This window comes from Carassius auratus, chromosome 26, assembly GCF_003368295.1.
Source record: "Carassius auratus strain Wakin chromosome 26, ASM336829v1, whole genome shotgun sequence".
Lineage (NCBI taxonomy): Eukaryota > Metazoa > Chordata > Actinopteri > Cypriniformes > Cyprinidae > Carassius > Carassius auratus.
This window is the reverse complement of record NC_039268.1, coordinates 453,546-478,204: the sequence shown is the minus strand read 5'-3', so window position 1 is coordinate 478,204 and position 24,659 is coordinate 453,546. Positions and strand designations below refer to the sequence as shown.

General features: G+C 36.4%; 2 protein-coding genes across 2 annotated transcripts; both read left to right on the top strand.

Moving 5' to 3' along the window:
- Positions 1 to 595: 595 nt before the first annotated feature.
- Positions 596 to 8,964, top strand: LOC113043998 (cysteine protease ATG4D-like). The gene is made up of 11 exons (XM_026203565.1): positions 596 to 884; positions 3,104 to 3,340; positions 3,530 to 3,613; positions 3,828 to 4,001; positions 4,973 to 5,330; positions 5,434 to 5,498; positions 5,611 to 5,750; positions 6,159 to 6,237; positions 6,622 to 6,698; positions 6,793 to 6,912; positions 7,073 to 8,964. The coding sequence occupies exons 2-11, from the start codon at positions 3,145 to 3,147 to the stop codon at positions 7,250 to 7,252; spliced, it is 1,473 nt and encodes a 490-aa protein (XP_026059350.1). The 5' UTR covers positions 596 to 884; positions 3,104 to 3,144; the 3' UTR covers positions 7,253 to 8,964.
- A 1,183-nt stretch (positions 8,965 to 10,147) lies between these two features.
- Positions 10,148 to 17,767, top strand: LOC113043997 (actin-related protein 2-A). The gene is made up of 9 exons (XM_026203564.1): positions 10,148 to 10,294; positions 11,230 to 11,340; positions 12,706 to 12,921; positions 13,009 to 13,081; positions 13,401 to 13,537; positions 13,694 to 13,843; positions 13,939 to 14,084; positions 14,994 to 15,126; positions 15,816 to 17,767. Exons 1-9 carry the CDS (start codon positions 10,247 to 10,249, stop codon positions 15,984 to 15,986), a joined length of 1,185 nt encoding a protein of 394 aa, XP_026059349.1. The 5' UTR covers positions 10,148 to 10,246; the 3' UTR covers positions 15,987 to 17,767.
- Positions 17,768 to 24,659: the final 6,892 nt, after the last annotated feature.

Genomic DNA, 24,659 nt, shown 5'->3' with positions numbered 1-24,659 from the left:
TGTTAATGCAATGTTTGATTTTAAAATGGGTTTCAAAGGATGAATTTTGATATTTAAATTTTTCAAGTGATGTATAATTTCTGATGATTTCTAAAGTGTGAAGAGAAAAAAGGCAACAAAGAAGACTTTTTTTGACAAAGGTCAGAACTCCTGTTATGATGTAGGTTTTTGAGGTACACTCTTGCCATACATTAATCTATTACTTTTCCTATATAATTATTAACAAAAAAGATTGGTAAAATATCTATTCAGGAATCTTAGACCTTTTCAACGATATTTGGTTTGTAATTATTAGATTAGGATTTAATTGTAATATAGTGAAGTAAACGGAGGCGTCCCACCGAGGGGCCGGGTGGCAGTTAAAAACTGCAACGTGTATAAATGTTTTTGTAAATCTGACTAACCAAATACATTTCTAACTATTTTCTTTTCTTTTGATACCCCAGACCCAGATTCGTCCTGTATGTACATATTTTAAAAATAAATAAAATAATTTATAATTAATGGACTACAATTGTTCCCGTACGTGCAGATCGTCCAATCATCAAACGACAACGGTCAGACCTGACCAATCACGTCACTCGGTGGGCGGGTCTAGAGTGTGTATTCGCAATGACAACAGGAAGTGGCTGCACACTGGTTTAATCTCTCTCGCTGTTTTATACACTATTCGTCTCAGCTGACTGTTGGAGAGCCGCGCAAGATTGACAAGACGCAGAAACTCATGACTACAGCTTTAATCGATACTCGCCACGATGACGGCGCGTGAACAGGCCTGAGCTCGGTTTCACAGAGAGCAGCTCGACGCTGGACATCGCTAACGTTATTTAGAGGAGAAGCAGGAAAATATCCGGAACATTAAACATGCCGGGTCTAACATGAAGGTAACGCCTCTGGCTGGTTAAAATGACCTTTGAAGTGGACTAGAGTCAGTGTCCTGAAACATGATATGTGTCTTCGTACTACATACTACAATATTTCACACAATCCACGGAATCAGGCTGCATTATAACGATTCGCGCCGAATTGAGTATTTTTAGGACATTAAAAGCTTTATCATGACTAAAAGTAGGCGATTGCTCCATTCAGACATGAATTACTTATTTACAACGACATTATTTCACATTTAACCACACACAAAATAAGATTTATCCTCCTAGGTTGTGTTCAAAATGACATACTAGTGTGCTTCTTACTGCATTATTAGCAATATGTACATTATTTAGCCTACTTAATAGTCTATTCTACAATCAATGGCATGTCACGTGAACTCAAAAAGTTACATGTTGAATTGAGCGTGTGCAGTTGAGTTATTACTTTGTAAATAAAATATGCTTAATTACTGTCTCCCCCCTCCGATTTTGTGTAAAATTTCTTACATTTTGGCAGTTAAAATCGATTGTTGTTTATAGAGGGACGCGACAGGAGCGCATTGCATTGTGGGAAACACATTTTGACACATGAAATATGTATTTTGTGCAAACTGAAAATTCGCACTATTATCATGCCATTAATCTGGTATAAGTGTAGTATTATAGTACGCCATTCTGAAAGAAGCCATTGTGATCATGACCTGGGTGTTTGACTTAGTTTTTTTCTGCTGAGCTCTCAGTGGTCACATGGTCCAAAATTCACATGTATCCAAGTGTACAAGAATGAAGTGGAAATTGTTCAGCTTTTGGATTATTGGGAAATGATGTCGCCTCTCATCGTAAACTGGTCTCATTGTGAGCTCAGACTTCCTTGAGAGAATAAGGAAATGGGATATTCCCGGTGTAATGTGTGCTTGAACTCTTGTGACCGTCAGCCGGCACACCTGTCCTCAGTCAGGCCTCATGTGACAGGCTCTTTCTCACACACAGCTTGTTTGTTTGCGTAACACACAGGTGGAATGTTTTCTAGATCGAAAGGTGTGTATTGTATTGTCACATAACAGTGAGTAAATAAAGTCGTGTGACTTGTTTGATGTTTCTACAGAAAGTACAGTAACTCTTATGGTATTAAGCTTGATTTGAATATGCATGTTAGTAATCTTTTTCATGTAAATTAATATGCGTATGTGTGTATATATTTATATATATAATTCTTTTATTTGGCAAGAACTCATTAAATTGGTCTAAAATGACAGTAAAGTCATTTACAATTCAGATTCAAAAGAAACTCTGTTCTTTTGAATCTTTTCTTCATCAAATAATCCTGTAAAATTGTTTCACAGTTTCTACAGAAACATTAACTGAATACAGTTTTGATAAAAATTAAACATGTTTCTTAAGCACCTAATTCAGCTTTGCCATTACAGCAATCATTTTTATTTTTATATTCAAATAGGCAAGAGTTTACTTTAAATGTGATAGTAATTTACCATTTCAATGTTTTACAGTATTTTATGTGGCCTTTGTGAACAAAAAGACACTTTATTTAAAAAACCTTGATCTATTCGACTGTGATAAGCTCTTAAATAATATATAAATTGCTTTGTTTTAATCAGTCTCTACAATAACTATAAAAATCCTTATCCAGTAATCTGATTGACTGGAAATTACTGGGATACTCCAGAAAAGTTGTTGGGGATCCTGTACATTGCACTCAATTATACATCAGAGATTACCATTGTATTCCCATGATACAGGAAAAATAAATAAATAATTAAGATAAGTAAATTTAGGCTTCAGTACTTGAAAATGTCCAAATAAAATAAATAATATTAATTATATTTTTATTGTTGTTGTTGTTGTTATTAAATTAATGTTTTTAAATATGACCTTTAAAGTGAGTGTTAAAAGATGACCAATATCGTCTTAAAGAAATTAAATATTCATTGTCGACTGATATCAATAAATTAAAAAATCACCAATAATAACTAATATGGTAACAGCATTTTAAGCATCTCAAGTATCTAACCTGTTTTCTCAATATAACTTCATACATTAATGCTTTGGTGTCCCTGATGTCAGAAATCTGATTTCATATTCAGCATCAGACATTTTTGTGGCTTTGTATGCTTTTTTTGGACTGGGGAAGGTTTCTGAGAATCACAGTGTGTTGTCATAGCACAGTTTTACCAAGAAATGAAGGAAGCTCTCTTTCTGTCTCTGTGTTTCAGGCTGAAGTTCTTCTGTAATGCTGCTATATTCAGCCTGAACCATGAACTCTGTGTCTCCCAGTGCCGTTCAGTACATAGTGGGCGGCGGTGTTCATGAGGACAAGCCCTCGGCGCAGTCCAGACGCCACAACGGCCACGGCTCAGCACCTGACGGCCTCAGAGAAAGCTCCGGAGAGCCCGATGAAGTGGATCGCCTGAAAGCCAAGTTCATGTCCGCATGGAACAACGTCAAATATGGTTCGTTTTCATGCATTTGTTATGGTTTGCGAACTGGTTTATATGTCTGACACAAATAATGACACAGACAGTAAGTTCCTTTTTTCCCGGGCTATTTTTGAAGTCAGATGTAGAAGCACATGTTCAAAAACGACCACAACAAATATCACTGACTGTGTCTTAGTTAAGTTCCTCTCTTCATTTTCCCAGGCTGGACCGTTAAATCTAAAACCAGCTTCAACAAGACCTCCCCTCTGATCCTCCTGGGTCAGTCCTATCTGTTCAATAGTGAAGGTGAGTCATGTGATCTGCCTGAGAGCCGCCATTGGTTGAGTCAACTTAACGGAATAGTTCACCCAAAGTGAAAATTCTGTCATTGATGACTCACCCTAGTTTCGCTCTAAACCTGTAAGAGCTTCATTCATCTCCGGAACACAGATGAAGATATTTTTGATGAATTCCAAGAGCAAAATGTTGAATGTTGTATTTTTTCGTGCCTTATTCTCAGATGAGGTGGATGGTTTCCGGCAGGCGTTCGTGTCGTGCGTGTGGCTCACCTACAGGAGGGAGTTTCCTCAGCTGGAAGGATCCAGTCTGACCACAGACTGCGGCTGGGGCTGCATGCTGCGCAGCGGACAGATGCTTCTGGCGCAGGGGTTACTGCAGCACCTCATGCCTCCAGGTCTGACCCACTGTCCCATTTCTTCATTTGTACCTAAATCCTTACTGAAAAACCAATTGCTTTTAATAAATATAAATAGTCACAATAAACACTCGTAGTTAAAAGAGTTTCTGTGGGTCTTAATTCACCCTTCCACAAATTAGGGCCTTAAAAATTTCTTAAATCAGAGCAAAAAGCCATAAATTAATAAGGTCGTGTGCATAAAATATTGCATGCACTGCAAAAATGATTTTCTTCTTCAGTATATTTGTATCTCTTTCCGGTGCAAATATCTAAACATCCTTAAATCAAGATAGGAAGTCTTGTTAACTGAAGAAAACAAAGACAATTAACTGATTTTACACTAGAGATAATAAATATAGGTCAATAGGTTTTAAATTAAGCTTTGACCTAAGTAGATTTTTCTGAGCCCTTTGGCAGATATTTGATCTGAACTCACTTCATTTTTATCTGTTTCTTTAGAAAACAAGACTTTTATCATTTTGTATCTCAGGTCAATTTATCTTGATTTAAAAATGATTTAATCATTATTTTTTAAGAACTTAATGGAGATTGGGAGGAAGTAGCATTTTGAAACTTTTAAGTGTTGCTAATACAACTCATTATCTTTCCTTTTATTGTGTTTACATTTAGTGAATATAATGACATGTTTCCCTCACTTTATTCCTTAAATTGCCTTTACTTGGTCTTAAAAAGGCTTTTGAAAAGTCTTTAATCCACCTTTATAAATCTTGCAGAAACCCTTAGTTAATTAATATAATCCATAAGCTCTTTAATAAATATATATACCAATGTTCAAACATTTAGAGACTCTAAGGTTTGTTAGATTATGCTTTCCTATGCTACATTTAAAACGTTTAAAAATGCCTTTACCGTCTCTTTAAATCAATTTAATGTACGCTTGCTGAATATAAGTATTTATTTGACTGACCTCTGTAGACTCAGGCTGTCTTCTGCTCTCTGTATCTCAGACTGGAGGTGGGCAGATTGTCATCCGTTGACAGATGTGGATTTCGAGGTGCTTAAGCCTCGCTCGCCCTCCCGTCCGGCTGCCATGTCTCTTCCGTCCTTCAGCTCTTCCTGGACCAGCCCTATTTCCCAGAGAGACCCAAGCTCTGGCAGCAGTGAGGGTCACAGGCGGCCCCCGGCTCAGTATCCTGCAGCCAGCCATGAGCCTCAGCTGGAGGCTTTGCACCGGAAGGTGGTGTCTTGGTTTGGTGACCATCCCTCAGCTCCTTTTAGCGTCCACCAGCTGGTAGAGCTAGGAAAGGAGTCGGGGAAGAGAGCGGGGGACTGGTACGGCCCGTCCGTAGTGGCTCATATGCTAAGGTTAGAGAAGAGAAAATGAATCTTATCATATTTAGATTTAAAAGCTTCTTTTTAATAACTGATCTTTTGTCCTTTTGTGATTTCACGTCTTTTTGTCCATCAGAAAAGCAGTGGCTAGAACCGCTGAGTTTCACAACCTGGCTGTATACGTGGCACAGGACTGCACGGGTGAGGCTTCATGTTCAGTCTTGTGGGTTGTGCATCATGCGATGGTTTAGTGAAACTGAAACCCTTTCCTGTACATCTTGAGCTCACGCTTCTGCTTCTGTGTGTGCTGCAGTGTATAAAGGAGATGTCATGAGGTTGTGTGAGTCGCCGCTGACACAGGATCTGTCCGAGAGCTGGAAGTCAGTCATCATTTTAGTGCCAGTACGACTGGGAGGAGAATCACTAAACCCCTCCTACATCGAGTGTGTCAAGGTACAGATACACCCACACCTGCGTGGAGGAAAAAACTGAACTGAAATATATAAATCACACAAAACCGATATTATAGTATATTTGTACTAATATTGAAATAATAACATTGTTATATATGTCTGCATCAAATTAAATTTACAAAAGTGATTTTATATACATAAAAATCATATTATATGCAATTAAAGTGTCTACTTTAAAGGTTCAAAAACATTTGTGAACATAAAATGTCAAAATATGAATTAAAATGTTTCATCATCATTCAGCATAACACATTTGTATGTTATATCATAAAAATGATTCATTTTCATAGCACTAAAGTAAATCATATGGCCCCCTTTTTTTATATTATATTATAATATATTATATATGTTTTATTTTATTTATACTAACCTCTCTTTTTTTTCCTAGAACATTCTCAAGTTAAAATGCTGTATAGGAATTATTGGAGGAAAGCCCAAGCATTCCCTGTTTTTTATTGGCTTTCAAGGTACGTGTCTATAAAGAGTAGTGCTGTCAAACCATTAATCGCATCTAAAATACAAGCTTCTGTTTACATATGTTTTTGCATACTGTGTATATTTATTATGTATATATAAATACACACACATACAGTTCAGTCCATGTATATATTCATATAATTATAATTGATATATATTCAAAATATTTATATATAATAAACATAACATTTTCTTAAATATATACATGCATGTGTGTGTATTTATATCTATATAATAAACACATATATTATGCAAACAAAAACTTGTATTTTGGATGCGATTAATGATTTGACCGCACTAATTAAGAACTATGTTTGGATATGTTACTGCCTTCCTGTCTGCTCTCTGATTGGCTGCTGTTGTCTGTCTTCCAGACGAGCAGCTGTTGTATCTAGACCCACACTACTGTCAGCCTGTGGTGGACGTCACCCAAGGCAACTTCTCTCTGGAGGTGAGATGGAAAGCAACAGTGCATTTGCATCAGAAGACATTTTCATTTTGAAGTTTGTGAGGAACTGAAGCTGCATCGGTCTTTTCTCCCGTAGTCTTTTCACTGTAACTCGCCCAGGAAGATGAACTTCAGTCGTATGGATCCCAGCTGCACCATCGGGTTCTACGCGCAGACTAAGAGAGACTTTGAGTCTTTGTGCTCAGCGGTCAGTGAAGTAAGTGTCTTGTTTGAATCGATAAGATGTATGTTTCTTGGAATCAAAAAATTTAAATTTGATACTTTTCTGAAGCCATTTCGGAATGAATGCATAAATATCAAGAAGCTGAAATAAATACTACTATATATTTTTTCATATGTTTTTTGTTCTTTTTCAGGCTTTGTCATCTCCTAAAGAGAAGTATCCCATCTTTACATTTGTAGAGGGCAGGGGACACAACTATGGACTGGAGGGGCAGAGCGGGGGGTCCATGGACGGTCCTGCAAACATTTTCTCATGCAACAGAATGAGCAGGAACAATAAGAGAGGAAGCACAGATGAGTTTGTGCTCCTGTGAGGAGCGTATCGCGTGTAACACCGACCCCACACCAGTGATGCTGCACCCAAACTTCATAAAACTGCTGTTCCTCGCATCTGTGCACTGCAGAATATAAAGCAAACCTGGCACTGAGATTCTCAAGAAAACCTGTCCGAGTCATGTTTCACCCCGAAACCAAAGAAAAACAAAGAAATTATGGTTTGCATAAAGAAAACGTCGCATTTTCCTCCAATTTATCATTAACATAATGCCAAAAAAAAAAACATTTATACATAATGTAATGAAAAAAAGCTATATTATTTGAATTGTAATGTGTTTTTGCACTGCCTTTTAATTTATCTAATTTATTTAGATTGCTGCATTACAGTATGAGCGTGTTTTTGCATTACATTAATGAGAATTTTGAGAGGAAATGTGAAAATGTAATAATTCTAAAAATAAAGTTAGCTTTCTTAAAGCGTAATATAATTTTGGGGTGACACCTGCATTTCTTTGGTAAACTTCTCCATCAGTGTGACATTTGTTCATGAATAGATGAGAAGCATTTCTTATCATTGCATTTTTTTTTTCAGCTGATTCAGCCACATTAAAGAAATGGCTCACCCAAAAATAAAAATTTAGCTTTAACTCAGTTTGAACAGATTTTGAGAAATTTAGCATTACTTTCTCACCAACGGATCCTCTGCAGTGAATGGGTGCCGTCAGAATGAGAGTCCCAACAGCTGATAAAAACATCACAGTAATCCACACCACTCCAATCCATCAATCTTGTGAAGCAAAATGCTGTGTGTTTGTAAGAAACAAATCCATTACTACGGTATTTTCACTTTAGACTGTTGCTTCTGGCCAAAATATGAGCCCATAGTCCATCAGTTTTTGCTTCCTCCAGTGAAAAATGTGCCTCGTTATGTTGGTTTTCATTTCACAGAATGTTAACTGATGGACTGGAGTGGTGTGGAATATTGTGATGTTTTTATCAGCTGTTTGGACTCTCATTCTGACGGCACCCATTCACTGCAGCAGAGCATCCATTGGCAAACAAGTGATGTAATGCTGAATTTCTCCAAATCTGCTCTAATGAAGAAACAAACTCATCGACATCTTGAATAAACTGAGGGTGGAGTCAGTTTGCAGCAAAATTTTTGGTTGAAGTATTTCTTTAACGTTGTATATAACTCATACACACTAACATTTTGTCTTATACACTGAACACATGATCCTGCTGTTGTGTTACTGTCTTTAAAAAGGTATAAGGGTGCTCTAAGTTGTTGTTTTTCCCCTGAGTGTGCTCATAACAGAGCTAGAGGAATTGTGGGTAATTATGACATTGAATAAACCTCCTCCTTGCTGTATGTTATGGCTAGTTTTCTAACTTATGTAAATTGTAAATCTCTCAGCTTGTGTCCTTGAACTGTGTGTGTTTTTGTTTTAAATCATTGTGCTTCATTTGTCACCAGTTTCTCTTATTTAATAGTATCTTTTTTTACGGGAAATCACAGCCGTAGTACCTCCTCGAGCTCTGGAAGTTGTGTGGCATTGAGTCTGATGCTGGAAGCTGTCTGAATAGTTGATGTCTGATTTGCTTTTGTTTGTTCAGGTCAACAAAATTAGCTGTTACTGTTCAATCGTATTGAAGCTGTTCATTTTATTTTTACAACTTGTATTTTTGATCGTCGCTCTGAAGATGCACCGGATGAAGCTGAACTGCTGTCACTGTTTGAACAATTTTTTTTTTTTAATAGTTGTAGATTTTTCATTGTGTATCTTTTGTCTTTTACATTTTGGACTTTGTCCCGCATATGGGACCAGTGGACAAGAGATTGTGTGGACTTTTGTTTATTGTGGACATTTTTTGTTGTTGTTGTTGTTGTTGTTGTTGTTGTTTTCAGAATTGGAAGATGGAAATGATCAAGTAAATATAAGAGAGAAGTAAATTTGTTATAATGCCCCAATTGTCCTCACTGAGTATATGACATTAAAATAACAAAGTATTTTTAAAACCTGACCTGACATCTTTGAGTGCATCTTGGTACCATTGAGCAGGAACACTATACTGTCCTGTTTGTTTGAGTTTGCTTTGAGTTGTTTTTTTTGTTTTTTAACAAAAGTGTGTCAAAAATAGAACAAATATGATGAAATTTGTGAGATATATGTGACCCTGTAATAAGTATCATGATTATATTTGTAGCAGTAGCCAACAATACTTTGTATGCCTTCTTTTATGCCAAAAATCATGTTCCATGAAGATATTTAGTACATTTTCTATTGTAAATATACCAAAACATAATTTTTGGCCAGTTATATGCATTGCTAAGAACTTCATTTGGACAACTTTAAAGGTAATTTTCTCAATATTAAATTTTTTTGTTTTGCTTCCTCGGATTCCAGATTTTCAGATTGTTTCTCAGTTGTATCTCGACCAAATATTGTACCATCCTAACAAACAAGCTTATTTATTCAGCTTTCATATGATGTATAAATCTCAATTAAAAAAAAAAAAAAAATGTACCCTTATGATTGGTTTGGTGGTTCGGGGTCACAAAACAATGCATTATATGGATCACAATGGTCAATTTTTCTTTGATGCCAAAACTCATTAAGATATTAAGTGAAGATTATGTTCCACGACGATATTTAGTAAATTTTCTACTGTAAATATTCCAAAACTTCATTTTTGGTCAGTAATATGCATTGCTAAGAACTTCATGTGGACAACTTAAAATGTGATTTTTCTCAATATTTAGATTTTTTCTTTCTCCCTCAGATTTCATATTTTCAGATAGTTGTATCTCGACATAATATTGTCCAATCCTAGTTAAACAGTCTTATTTATTCAGCTTTCAGATGAGAAATAAATCTCAGTTTTCAAGCTCAAGCTTTTATTTGGCTTTAGTTTTGACGCGTCGTCGCGGACTTTTATTTTGAAGCGGAGTGAAGGGAAGGGCGCTGACTTCCGCCTGGCCGAAGACAGCGGGTGCTGAGATAGGGCGGATTCACCGAGTCGGTACAAACATGGACAGTCAAGGCAGGAAAGTGGTGGTGTGTGACAACGGGACCGGGGTGAGTGTGACTTCGGGGCTCGTACGGCTCGCTCCGGTCAGTCCGAAGCTTTATTTCCCGGCTGTGTGTGATTTAACGACGGCTTGCAGGCGAAAGCTGCAGCGGAACAGGAAGTGATCTGATAGCACCTTATTTTACACTGATTATTCGTACTTTACACACGACCCGTGATGTGGAAAAAAAAAACTCTGGTCGGATGTACAGAAATCATCGCTCGGGACTGATTATAAATGGGTTTCCATGGGGTTGTTTTGCGGAAGCTTTGTATATATATTGACACGATGGATATTAACACACATTTCCATTGATATTTTGACGAGGCCGCAGAATGAGCATGCATTGGTTATGAAATTAGATGTTTATGCAGATTTGTGTCAATGATGCATGTGTTTTTCTGTCAGTAAAAGGAAATGTTAAGATGATTTCAAACTCACTTCCGAGTTTGTAGTCTCTCATCTGGCCGAGAGAGGAAGTGACATACGAGACAATCCGTGTTAAGTGCACACACAATAGCTTTGTTAGTACCTTTAAAACAAAAGAAACGAAAAATCGTGTGTTTATTTTTAACTGAACATTAAGAGTTGATATATTGTTTCTCATCAAGTGCACACTAATCTTAAATTTCCAAAAGCATATTGATCCTTTTTTTTTTATTTAACTTTGTCTTTTATTGCTTTTATTTTATTTTTAGTAACTTATTTTAGTAACTCCCAAAACTAGTGTTTTAGAGCTTTTTATATATTCCGTTTTTTTTGTTATTTTAGTTTTGCTAAGTTTATGTTCTTTTTCCATTTTATTTTATATAATAATAATAATTATTATTATTATTATTATTTATTTGTATTTCCGTTCTAGTCATTTTAGTACTTCAACATACTTATTTCTTATTTATTTGATATTTTTTTCTCATAACTCTCTGTCTGTCTGTGGTTCAGTTTGTGAAGTGTGGATATGCCGGCTCTAATTTCCCGGAGCATATTTTCCCGGCTCTGGTGGGGAGACCGATCATCCGCTCCACAGCCAAAGTGGGAAACATCGAGATCAAGGTAAAGTTTCTTCCCTACACTGCCACCATGACTTGGGCTCTGTCCCAATCACCCAGCCTTTCTGTATACACCCTACAGCAGTCTCCTAAAGCTGCATTATAATGATGCTTTGAAATGCTACCCATGTAGGTCGTTCAGGAGATTTTGCATCATTCTAAGGATTTCAAAGAAACACCGTGAATGGTCATATTTGGTAACTTGAGTAACTTCCTGCTTGACTTGAACTTCCTGAGTGGTTTTCACTGGGGGCGGAGCTGCTATGAGAGGGTTCACAGGTTCCTCTGATTGAAATATTCAGCTCTGATTTGAACTAATTTAAATGATGCACTTTTTTTCTTTTGGATGTAGGACAAGTTTGGTCCCTTACTTGACGAATCAGTGCGCTAACATTGCTGATCATGCATCAGTTTTTATTTTTCTCTTCAGGAGTTTTGCTCTCATTGCTCTTCTCCTGTTCCCTCTGTATTTGTCGTTCTGTCCTCTGTTACTGTATTGAGGTGCTGTAGGATTATAGGAGGATGGTAAGTGTGTGTGTGTGTGTGTGTGTGTGTGTGTGAGTCTAACCTGTAGTGATGCTCTCTCCAAAGACTCTCAGGTGATGCAGAGCTGGTAGCAGTTTGACATTACTTTTGCATTAATGTTTAAAACTAATCCTAAATCTTGTTCTCTCACTAACCCTGGTTTAATGATCTTGTTCGTATGTGTCAGTGTTTGACATTACCCAGCATGCACTGGTCTGAGTGTGCTGTGTCCAAACAGGATATACAGGGTCCGTGGTCATAGAAAGCCAGGAATGTCAGATCAAAGGTGTTTTTTTAACACCTAAAAAAAAAAAAATGTATAGTATTATTAATATTTTGAATTATATTTTATTTTAGTGGAATTTTAGATTAAGATTTAGTAACTTAATGTGCTTTTGTAATCCCTTTTTGTACAAATCTTTTATTTTATTGAAGTGATTTTAATAATGAAATTTCAGATGCGAATACAAGATTTGAGTTTTTCTTCTAATAGCTATCTTTCGTTTTTATTTCAACTAAGTTACAAAATACTGATGGGATGCCTGGTTGTGTTTTCATTCAACAGCTTTCTCTCTAGTTACAGATGGTGTGATCTGTTTACTCACTTTTAATGACTGTATTGCAGTGCTTTTGATATTTTTGCTGTCAGATACATTAGTAAACTCGTCACTGTGCAAAGTGCATTTAATAAAAACAGACTTTTATTTTGAAATTCTGATGCAGTGAAGTTTGTTTCCTAGTTGTTTACAGCTCCATTCAACACATTTAATTTCTCTCAACCTGGACAGCTTCTGTTCAGCTCGAAATGAAAGTTAACACTGAGCGTCTGACCTTTGACCTGTAGGACCTGATGGTGGGCGACGAGGCGAGCGAGCTGCGCTCCATGCTGGAGGTGAACTACCCGATGGAGAACGGGATCGTGAGGAACTGGGACGATATGAAGCACCTGTGGGACTACACTTTCGGCCCCGAGAAGCTCAACATCGACTCCCAAAACTGCAAGATCCTGCTCACGGAGCCGCCCATGAACCCCACCAAGAACCGAGAGAAGATCATCGAGGTTTGAGCACCGTTCGTTGAATAACATCTGTGAGGAACTTTAGTGAGGCTTGTGTTTGTGATTTTTGACCCTCTTGTCCCCCTGTAGGTGATGTTTGAGACCTATCAGTTCTCAGGTGTTTATATCGCCATCCAGGCCGTGCTCACACTGTACGCTCAAGGTAATGTGACTTTTAATGATGGGAAAATAAATGAATTCTAAAAAAATAATATAAAAAATATCATATCTATATAATAAAATAAAAAATATAAAAAAAAAAAAATTTAATTAAGTGACAAAAAAAATTATGAAACGAAATAAAAAAATAATAGAAAAATATAGAAAATTTAATAAAAAATAAATGTAAAAAAAATAGAAAATTAAAATCTAAAAAAATCACTATAAAAAAAGTGGAAAAACAACAATATTAAACATAAATCAAATCTATAATTATATAAACCCCTCTGTGCGAGACTTGATGAGCTGCTGTTTGTTTGCAGGTCTGCTGACGGGTGTAGTGGTGGACTCAGGTGACGGAGTCACTCATATCTGTCCAGTGTATGAAGGTTTTTCTCTTCCTCATCTCACGCGTCGTCTGGACATCGCCGGACGAGACATTACACGCTACCTCATCAAGGTACAGTCCTGTAGATCCGGTCTCAGCTGCTGACTGTTTACATGCACATATTCTGTCAATCTCAATCACTTCACTCCAACTGAGCATTTATAATGCATCCAGTGTAAATATTATAATATCAATCCGCAAGGCTTGACGCTCTCTGTCTCTCTCCAGCTGTTGTTGTTGAGAGGTTATGCCTTCAATCACTCAGCGGACTTCGAGACGGTGAGGATGATGAAGGAGAAGCTGTGTTACGTGGGCTATAACATCGAGCAGGAGCAGAAGCTTGCGCTGGAGACCACCGTGCTGGTGGAGTCCTACACGGTGAGCTTTATTACCCCCTGAGCTCTGACTTGTTCTTGCCACCAGAGGGCAGCAGACGGTTGTGTAACTTCACACTCTTCCTGACTGGTTTGTAGCTGCCGGACGGTAGGGTGATTAAAGTGGGCGGCGAGCGGTTCGAGGCTCCGGAGGCTCTGTTCCAGCCTCACCTCATTAACGTGGAGGGAGTCGGGGTGGCTGAACTGCTCTTCAACACCATCCAGGCCGCCGACATCGATACCAGGTCAGTTGAATTATTCCTCTTTACATGCAGTCATTTAGCACACACTTTTATCCAAAGCAACTTACAGACGAATTCTATTCAGAGTTTAAAAAATCTTAAAGATTCTGTTCCTATTGCACGTTCAATATTAATACAGAAGAGTAAGTTGTGTTATGTAATGCATATTATTATCTTTATCTGTTACTATGTATAATGTTTATATGTGACCCTGGCTGTAAAAACCAATTAAAGTCATTTTTGGGTGATTTACTGTTTTCTACATAAAATCATATATAAAAAATGTTAAATAAAAATTAAATGTATACTTTACACATTATACCTTTTATTTTATATTGTCAAATAATTTTATACTATTTTATTAGTTTTAGTTTCCTTTTTTATACAAATTGTGTAATATCATTAAAAATATATTTTAAAAAGACATTTTAAATGTTTTAAAATACTAAACTATATAAATATATGTGTGTTATAATTTAAAAAAATACTGAAACATTTTAAAATATTATCATTAATATCCTTATTTTTTATCATTAGCTATTATATTATAAAAAATATTGTGTGTGTGTATGTGTGTGTGTATATATATATATATATATATATATATATATATATATATATATATATATATATATATATATATATATATAATAATTAGTTTATGTATGCATGTACATGTGTATATTATGCATTACATATGTTATATGCTACATATATTGTGCCAAATATGATCTTTTGGTCTGTCATTTGTCTCAGACTGCGTTTTACAAAGCATCTTTTAATAATAAAAAAATATATATACATATAGAAAAAAAAACTTGTTTAAATCTTTGAAAAACCAGACATGTTGATAATATATTCTAACTATAATACTCTCATGACATCATGTATATTTGTATGTGTCTCTGTCAGGGCTGAGTTTTACAAACACATTGTTTTGTCGGGCGGCTCTACGATGTATCCGGGTCTGCCGTCTCGTCTGGAGCGGGAGCTCAAGCAGCTCTACCTGGAGAGAGTCCTGAAGGGAGACGTCGACAAGCTCTCGGTACAGTAACTAACCTCTGATACACACTTAGACCATCTCTAGGACTAGCTAGCAATGCTGCAATATCTTCAGCAGTATTTGAGATTATCTACGGACTGTCATCTCAGAAATAAACTTCCTTTATTAAGGGGAACTTCCCCTGAATCTTTTCTAACCATGTAAAAGGTCACTGTGATGTTTGCAGATGCACTAAACTGATAACTAGATACACCTATGATCAAATCTATAATCAAATGTTAGCTATATTACAATGGATGGACCCCACTAGAGCATTTTTGCCTCCAAATGATAAAAATCCAGAGCAGTTTGTTGGATTTCCAGGCTTATTATAGTTTCTAAACTAAATTACAAAACCTTGTTACTTAAAATATAGTAAACATTAACTGAAAACAAATCAAAGGTGTAAACTAATTCGAATTTCTCATTTTCATTTACTAACTTGTACTAGAATAACTCAAAATGAATTAAACATTTATAAACTAAATAGGCATATTTAAAATAAATTTATGCTACAATTGTAAATTTAAACTAAAAATGGAAAATATACAAATAGAAACTAATTACAAATATACATTAAAAACTCAAATTGATAGTGATCCTGCTTTAGTTTAGAGTTTTGTTAGTAATAATTCCATGCATTATACAGCATTGTTGTTTTACTGAATGCGTCTTCGCTTCTGCATTTGTAGAAGTTTAAGATCCGCATCGAGGATCCTCCTCGCCGTAAACACATGGTGTTTTTGGGTGGAGCGGTGCTAGCCGACATCATGAAGGACAAAGACAACTTCTGGATGACCAGAGAGGAGTACCAGGAGAAGGGCACACGCGTCCTGGAGAAGCTGGGGGTCACTGTTAGATAAATCTCACACACACACACACACATACAAACACACACACACATGCACGCACAACATTACACTCACAGTCACAGGGTGGCATTTTGGCAGCGTAAACACACAGAGGTGTTCTTCAGTTTATGAGGATATACTTGAGAACAACGGTATACAAATACTTGAACTTCTTTGCAATCCAAAAAAAAGTGCTTCATGTTTGTACGACATTCCAAATGTAAAGATTCATATCAGCACCAGACAGAAATTGAATGAAATCGAGTGATTTGCTCACGAAACGACTCGTTTATGCTGCCAAAATTAATCCTCAAACGATGTATCATCATATTGTGACCTGTTTATTTCGAGTCCTTCACATTGACCCTAAAAAACAAATAAAAAAAATAAAAGAAACAGGAGGATGTTGTGTAAGTAGAAGGACAAAACAATAAAAAAATTATTTTTAAGAAAAAAAAAGTTTTGTAGTGAGTATAAAAATCTCCGCAGCCAATTTGCTAATAAAAAAAATGAAGAATATAATCGTGGCCAATAGTATCAAACACAAAGACGTACTTCTAAAGCAGATTGCTTTTGCTGAAACGTCTACTTTCTTTCTCTAACTTCCCTTGATGTCTTTCTCTGGCTTTAATCTCAGCATCTGCGCACTCCATTATTGGATGCCCTGGAAATAGAGCGAGAGAAAAATGCAGTAGCGACCGGGACCAACCTCCCCAAATAGCATTTAACAGAACATCTGAAGAGCGTGCTTTTGTCTAATAATGTCGCTGAGGATGCTTTGAATGCTCTCGTGATCAGCAGAGTCTCATTTTAGTTGTGAAAATTGGTATTTGGAAGTCTTTACGTGTAGACTCTCTGTTCATGTCATGCAGCCCGCAGTTCCAGGATCAGTTTAAGGGACCTTCATGAAAAAAATATAATTAATATCAGACTGCATTTGAAAAAAGGGAAGTGATAACGTTCTGCTGTGTGTTTAGCGTACAATCCAGAGCCTCACATATCGCTGCAAAATCAAAAGAAAGTAACAAGGAGTTTTCTTTTAAAGAAACGCTAACTTTATTTTGTATTGTAACATTATTTTCATGACATTTTAGCACTATTGTTCTTAAATTCTCATTACCGTAATGCTAAAAATCATTCGCATAACCATAATGTAAAAAAAGCACTAATTTTTATTTCCATTATGCAAAACAGAAACCTTTTCAGCTCTGAAATTCGAGTAATGTATTGTTGTCATGTTTTTTTAAAATACATGATATCCTGTACGAAAATAGGAAGTCAGATGTCCAGGGTTGTGTTGTGGTAATGAGAATATTGAAGATGGTTGTTTGCTTAATTTGTTACGAAAGTAATGTCACAATGCAAAAAAGCTTTATGATACTAAAAGAGGATGATCAAATGTAATTCTGATAGCTTCTCTTTTTGATTTTGGTGTGAGTTTTTGTGAGACTCGCACAGGAAGGATCGGCCTTATAACAACAGCAGTGCGTTTAGTCATTGCTCATGCATGTCACAAATCCACATGGCAGAGCGTCGCTCGCTCCTTTGCAATAAGCCTTCATTCTTCTCATCAGCTCATTTATTTAGTGTTTCTGTGAGTCACAATGGCGTTTGAGTCTCATGATTGTTCACTTTGCTACTTTTTTATGTTTTTGCGTTCATGTTTTTTTTTCTTTGCTGTCGATTTCATGTCCTTGTTGAGTTGCATCTCACAGTCTGGGAATGAAGGGCCTCGTTGACGCCCGACGGGTGTTTCTGGGTCAGGCGCTTCATTCCCAGACCGTAGGCACCCTTGATGTAACCGTTTACTGCCTGTTTGTAATATGAATGAAATAATAATGATGGAATTGTTAATGATGCTAATCATTTGAGTGTTTGTACTCGTGACAACCCTTTGGAAGCTGGATCAGTGATGTTTCTGTGTTTGTGCACACTCGCACATGGAACAAACTATATATACATCAACTCCATTGATTTCACTCACGCATTCTTCCAGTGCCAAGTTTGGGTATTGTGGTCATTTGTTTGTTTGTTTGTTTTCTGCTTATTGGTTTTTGTTTTGTTTGTAGCGTGCTGCCAGACCGCTGATTTAAATAAAGAAAATTGATTTATAACTCTACGGTTAAAGTGAGTTTTTTCAGTGGACAGAAGCAAGTGCTGTGTGTGTGTGTGTGTGTGTGCATGATACAGAGAGAAACAGTCGTTTTTCTTCATATGTGGCGTGTAACTATGGAAGCACACAAGGAATTGCTGCCCATCTCTGTTACCATGGAGATGTGCTGTACACAAGCAGTAACTTTTCTTTCTGTTCATTTCTTAGAGCTGTAGTTTACAATACCAGCCTCAGACACAGATACTCCTTATTTATTCATGCTAATATCCATATTTACATAAGTTAACAAACACATGTGTTTACGTATGTATGCATGCATGGGTACACACACACACACACAAACATATATATAAAATATTAGTACACATAATTTTCACAAAATGGTTAAATCATGCAAACACCCTCAAATAATGAATTCCCTTTATTTTTTTATTTTTTCTCTAAATCCTCATTACTGTAATGCTAAAAATAAAAATTTATCATTACCATAATGCAGAAAAAATCCCTCTTTATTACCATTATGCAAAAAAATGAAACCTTTCATTTCTGAATTGCATTTTTTTTTATTACGTTTAAAGAATGTTATTGTCATTACCTTAATGCTGTTTATTATTATTGTGTAATATTAAATACTACATGGCAGCTTTTGTCCTGGTTTATGCCAAAAAAAATTTTTTTTTAAGTATTTATACAGAAATACATGCACAAAAAAAACAACAGGAATAGGAATCTAATAAGAATCAGCATCTTGTAGAATAATAGGAATGACAAAATGTCCAAGTGTGTTACGGTAATGAGTTTAGTAGATGAATGTGTGTAATTGTCAAGAAAGTAATGACACAATGAAAAAAAAAACTATGATTCCTAAAACAAGATCCTAAAATAATTTCTTAACACTTTTCATTTTGAAGCTGGGAGTTTTGTGAGATTCACAAAAGGAGAATTGGCCATAAAACAGTGAGTCTCTTTCTGTCTCTTGGGTCTGGGCTGGGGTAGATGAATAGACAATATATAGATTTAGTAGGTCATATTTTTAGTGTTTGCAACATTAGTTTGTGGGCAATACAAAGTGTTTTTCTCTTTATATTCCCATCTTTTCACAAGAAGACCATCAGGTTCTTGGAGATACAGTCATCCTGCACAGTGATACAGAGCTGTGGCCTGATGATGATATGTCTCTCTCTCTGTGTGTGTGTGTGTGTGTGTGTGTGTGTGTGTGTGTGTGTGTGTGTGGAGGAGGGGGTGATTGTGTTCACATTTGTTTCCGATTTTATCCATGTAAACAGGGGGGCTGTCAGACTCAGTGGGGCCTGTTTAAATTAAGGCCAGGCTGCTCTGCACACAGAGACTCTCACTGTATGTTACATTACAGAAACTAGTTTATCATACTGAGAGCAGTGATATATTTGCATAAATGACGATAACAAATGATTTGCAAAATTGTCCCAATTTTGAGTGGTTATGAAAAAGTTCATCATGTGAAAAGACAAAACAACACCAAAAACGTACCATAAAAGTGGTCCAAAGTGCTTCGGCACTATATTCCATGTCTTCTAAAGTCTTACAATATCTTTGTGTGAGGAACAAATCAAAATATTAGTAATTATTTGCTAACAATCACCCCCTCCGTCACATTTGAAGATGTATTTAACAAGATTTATTGATGATGGGATCTGCTTAATAACAAGTAACATGGTGCAGACTGCAGAAAACAGTGTTATTCACATAATATATATCCCATAATTCCATTGAGCACTGTACACATGACTGAACTGCCCTCTGGGGAAGAGAATAGTTATTCTGTTCAGTTGAACACCGCATGCTATATCCAGTGCACAACAAGCCGATTCATTGGTGTATGAAATGAACCACAGACATGTTTACTATCAATATCATTATACAACCGGACTGCGAGAGCAGAAATCTGGTGTAAATGCTCTTTTCTAGCAGTTGGGGCATGCCGGGATTGAGTTTGGAGGAGTAGCTATATTGCAGTTCATCTTTCTCTCTTACATCCACACATAAAGAAAGCAGTCAACGTCAGCCATGAAAGTCTCTGTAAACTCTCTTTGCTTTCACAATGTGAAGTGTTTTACGTGAAATTAAACGTGTAGGGCAAGACTTGAATTTATCCATTAATTCCTTAAGTTTAAATTCTGAATTCTAAGATTAAAAACTAGTAATTATGACAAAAAGGTATTAATCTTATTATGAATTTTTTTCATACTTTCTATTTTTTCTCAAAATGTTTACAGAAATATGATTAGTATGTATTAATTCTACCTTTTTAATCTTATAATGACAGTGTGTCATAACTTTGAATTTGTCTAAATTATTAGTTTTTTATGATTAATTGATTCACCAAAGCATTTTTAATGTCGCATACTGACGTCAACCCCTCTTTTTTGTTTTAGTTGGCGCGAAAAACCACCTGTAACCATAGTAACAGTGACTATAAAGTAAATATAAACACGGTCAAAACTGGAAAGCCGTTTACAGTTGACGTGACACGAGTCTATTCGAGGCGCGAGTTCATCCGTGGTATTTTAATAAACGTTAAATCGACAGCGGTTTGGTTTAATGGAGGGCGGAGCATTTGAATGGCCACGCAGAACACAAATGTGGCGGGAGCAGCTCCGGTGGACGGCCTTCAGAAGATGACACAGCTCATATATAACGTTACATCTCTGTGAGTAACCGATAATAACACATGACAACATGTAACACACGCCACACTCGTGCGAGAGAGACTGGAATAGTGTTTACCGAGATAATTAGGCGTAAGTTAGTTGTGTTTGCGCCATATCGTCATTACCGTGATCACGAGATTGAAAACGCGTTCACATGCTCGTAGAACTATTTCCCTCTGATATGTATCTTATATATGGTGCACTGCTCAATATAATGCATTCATTTAAGATAGTTAATGTTTGGTTCTACACCAGAAACACAAACTATCTATATGACAGTTACAGTATAACTGTAAAAAAATCAAAAGTTGAGAAACGTTAAAGTTCAAGGCAACTAGTTGGATACTCTAAACTTTTCTGAACTTTAGTAGATTTTTTTTGCAGTGTGAATACATGTTGAAATTTAAATGGAGGTACAATAGTATCTAGCTACATTTGAAAATGTATGCAATTGATGTTATGTTTCGCTTAAAACCCACTTTAAACCATTATCGAGTGCTTGTGATGACTTCCGATTGAGATCTAATGAGGATTTTTATATTATAGAAGGTAGATATGGACTCTTTTTATGTTTTATAATGGATTGAACACAACACTTGCTTCTAATTTGTCATAAACATGCTTTATTGATATAAAAATATCATGAACTGCAAAAAACATGCAGAAAATATGTTTCTGTTTGCTTTCACTTTTCATGTATTAAAAAATGTTTAGATCCCATGATTGACAGATCTTGAATGAACACGCTCTGAGGCACAGGACGAAAAAAAATAATCCTTGCAACACAAATGATGGTGCCTGGTGTGAGTAGCCTCATAGGGATCTATTGTTTTGATTCAAAAGCATCCTAGCACCAAACACTCAAGGTCAAAGGTCAAGGTCAAATTTATTTATATAGCACATTAAATCAACAACAATGTTGACCAAAGTGCTTCACAGTCAAATTTTCGCATTCAGTGTGAAAAGGCCTTTGTGTGCTATGTTTAGGCATTGATAGTGCGATAGATAGTTCAGATAGTCCAAGTCCAAGGGTGTGAACAGGGCGAGCACTAATGCACTCTTATCCTAATGAAATTTTTTATTTTATTTTTTAATTCAAATGTATTTTTCCCCCCTAAAATGATTGAACACCACCAGAGGGTTAGGAGTGTAAAGGTAACAATGTGTTCATCCGCTTCCTTCCCGCTCCAGATCCGTGTCTGTTTCCCATCATAACCCTGTCTGCTCATACGAAACTGCTCCCATGGCTCTATTGAGACAATTTTTACTGTGTCTATCTCAATACTTTAGTCTCAAGGATCCAGATGCTACCAAAAACTCCAGACTTGGACTCTTAAAATGCACATTAACAGGATTTGAAGTTCCATAGAGATGTGCACGGTCCAAAAGTCTTCCAGCTGACCTCGGACTAATGCAGTAAAGTCATTACCGTGACCTCTCCGGCCCTGCAGACAGGTTGCCAGATAACTACTGCTGAAAGTAAACAAACAAGGGTGTACACGGGGAAAGAGACAATGCTGGCCCGGCCCTCTCTTTTCCTGCTGCACACACACTCACACACACACACTCACACACACACACGCACACACAGCTCCGTCCGAGGTCCCTGCTCAGTGTGGGAAGACTCCTCTGGAGACGCAGACGGCTCCTTCACTCCCCTCTCGCTCTCTGAACATCTCTTGTTTCCTCCCTCTTCCTTGTTCTTTTGTGTAAAGCTACAGAGTTGATTTCGATGTCCATTTAATCTTTGTTGACCTTCATCTTTTCTCACACATGCTTCGAACTCTTCGTTGTTTGTCACGCACAGTAATATCCTGGTGTGTGTATCTGTGTGTTCCCAACTGGGAGGAAACCGCGTTGCACAAACACTCATTCGTAAATCCGTGCGATTGCACGACAGGGTCCTGAATGAGTCGAGGGAGCGTCATCACGGGGCCTCCTGCAGTCTGGGAGTAAGGTTGAGGTGATGGGGTTCAGCTGCACGCTATCAGGAAGATGGACCAATCTGACAATAATGCAAACAAATGAGCGTGTTATAAGGTTAAATATGCCTGCTTAGCGGCAAACGATTAACACCCTATTCTTTGCCCCCAACATTACACTTCTACAGTGTATGATCAGTGAAGCTGTCAGAGATTGAAATGACCAAACTTCAATAGCAAATGTAGTTCTCTACCGTTAAAATCAACAAAGATGTCAGTGGACGAAAGAACTAAACAAAAAATGAAATAGTACACTGCCATTAGAATCAACAAAGCAGATCTAGAAAGTCAACAAAGATGTCAGTGTTAAAATGACAAAACTAGTACATTCTTCTCATTATCAACAAATTATCACTACTGCTTATTATCAGCAGACAAAATGATTATATTCGAATAGAGCATTCTAATAATTTGTTGCTTTGGATAAAAGCATCTGCTTAATGACTAAATGTAAATAATCGACAGAGATGCCAGCAGATGAGTTAGAACCAGTTTTAACTTAGACGAATTTAAAAAGTATAAAATATTAAAATTAACATTTTCAGCAGACAAAATGATCACACTAGAATGAACTGTTATTATCGTCAAACTACTATGCTAATATACAGATTAATACGTTTGAAAAACGTTTTTTTTATTTTGATTAATGTAATAAAGCTGAAAAAACATACAAATTACATACAAATTTTTTTTTAAACCTAAATATAAATTATACATTTTGCCAACTGAAATGAAATTAGTTTAGGTTAACGTAAACTTCTTTTTTTTTACAATTAAACTGGAAAAAAATATAACTAAAGCTAAAATGTTGCCTTAACCAACTTAAATAAAATAATTTTAGGTTAAAGTAAAATTACCAAAATTAAACAGAAATCCGAATTACTTAAAGCTAAATAGATTATTTTTTTATTTAATCTAATAAAAAGTTTAAAGCACCTGACAAAATTCCTAAAACAAACTAAAATGAAAACAGAAAATATGAATAAAAACGGTCAGTAGACAAAACAACTCAACTAGACAAAAATGTTTGTTATAATCAACAAAGCTATTAAAATGAAATAATAAATAGACGAAAGTACAATATAATTATGCTGGCATTATCAACAAATTTGACAAAATGAAAAACTAGAAAAGTAAAAAATTAAAAAGTAAACAGACACAGATCAGAATGGCCTGTTAAAGTTGTCTATGGATGAAACAAAACAACAAAAACAGAACCAAACCTATGTGCTCTCATTAATATCCAAAACTATCAGCAGATGAAATGACAAAACACTCCTATAATACTCATCTACAGAATGACGAGACAAAAGACGAATGCCAAAACTAGCTCACATTATAACCAACAAATGACAAAACCAGCTTATAACAGGATGACTGGTTTCGTCATGTTGTGAGGCGTTTTGGTCATCCTTGCTGTGGTATATGCATTAGTGTGCTGTTACCTGATTCCTCAGCGTTAACAGTGGGAAGAGGACAAAGAAGGACTCCTGTTGAGTCCAGCGTGGTCTTAATGTCTGCACATGTTGGAATTTGATGCTATTTGTAGTTACAGTTCCAAAGCTGGACAAGGCCTTTGGGACCCCCTCCCTCTCCCCATCTGTCCCACTCAAGCTGTTATTCACTCATTCGGGAGCTCACGATTAAGATGTTTTTGACTTGGCATTACAATGGTTGCACATTCTGTTGGATAAGGCAGAGGAAGATGCAGTCGAGATGGGCTTTGGGAAAAACACTGTCACGTGTAATTCATGCACAGTTTCTCACTGGACAGTGGCCACACACACACTTTCCCGTAATATTGAATAGTCAAACATCTGCGTGACTTACTACCATTTGTCTGTCATTGTTTTCTAGTTTCTTGGCTTTTATTTCCACCTAAACCAGACACAAGTTGTCC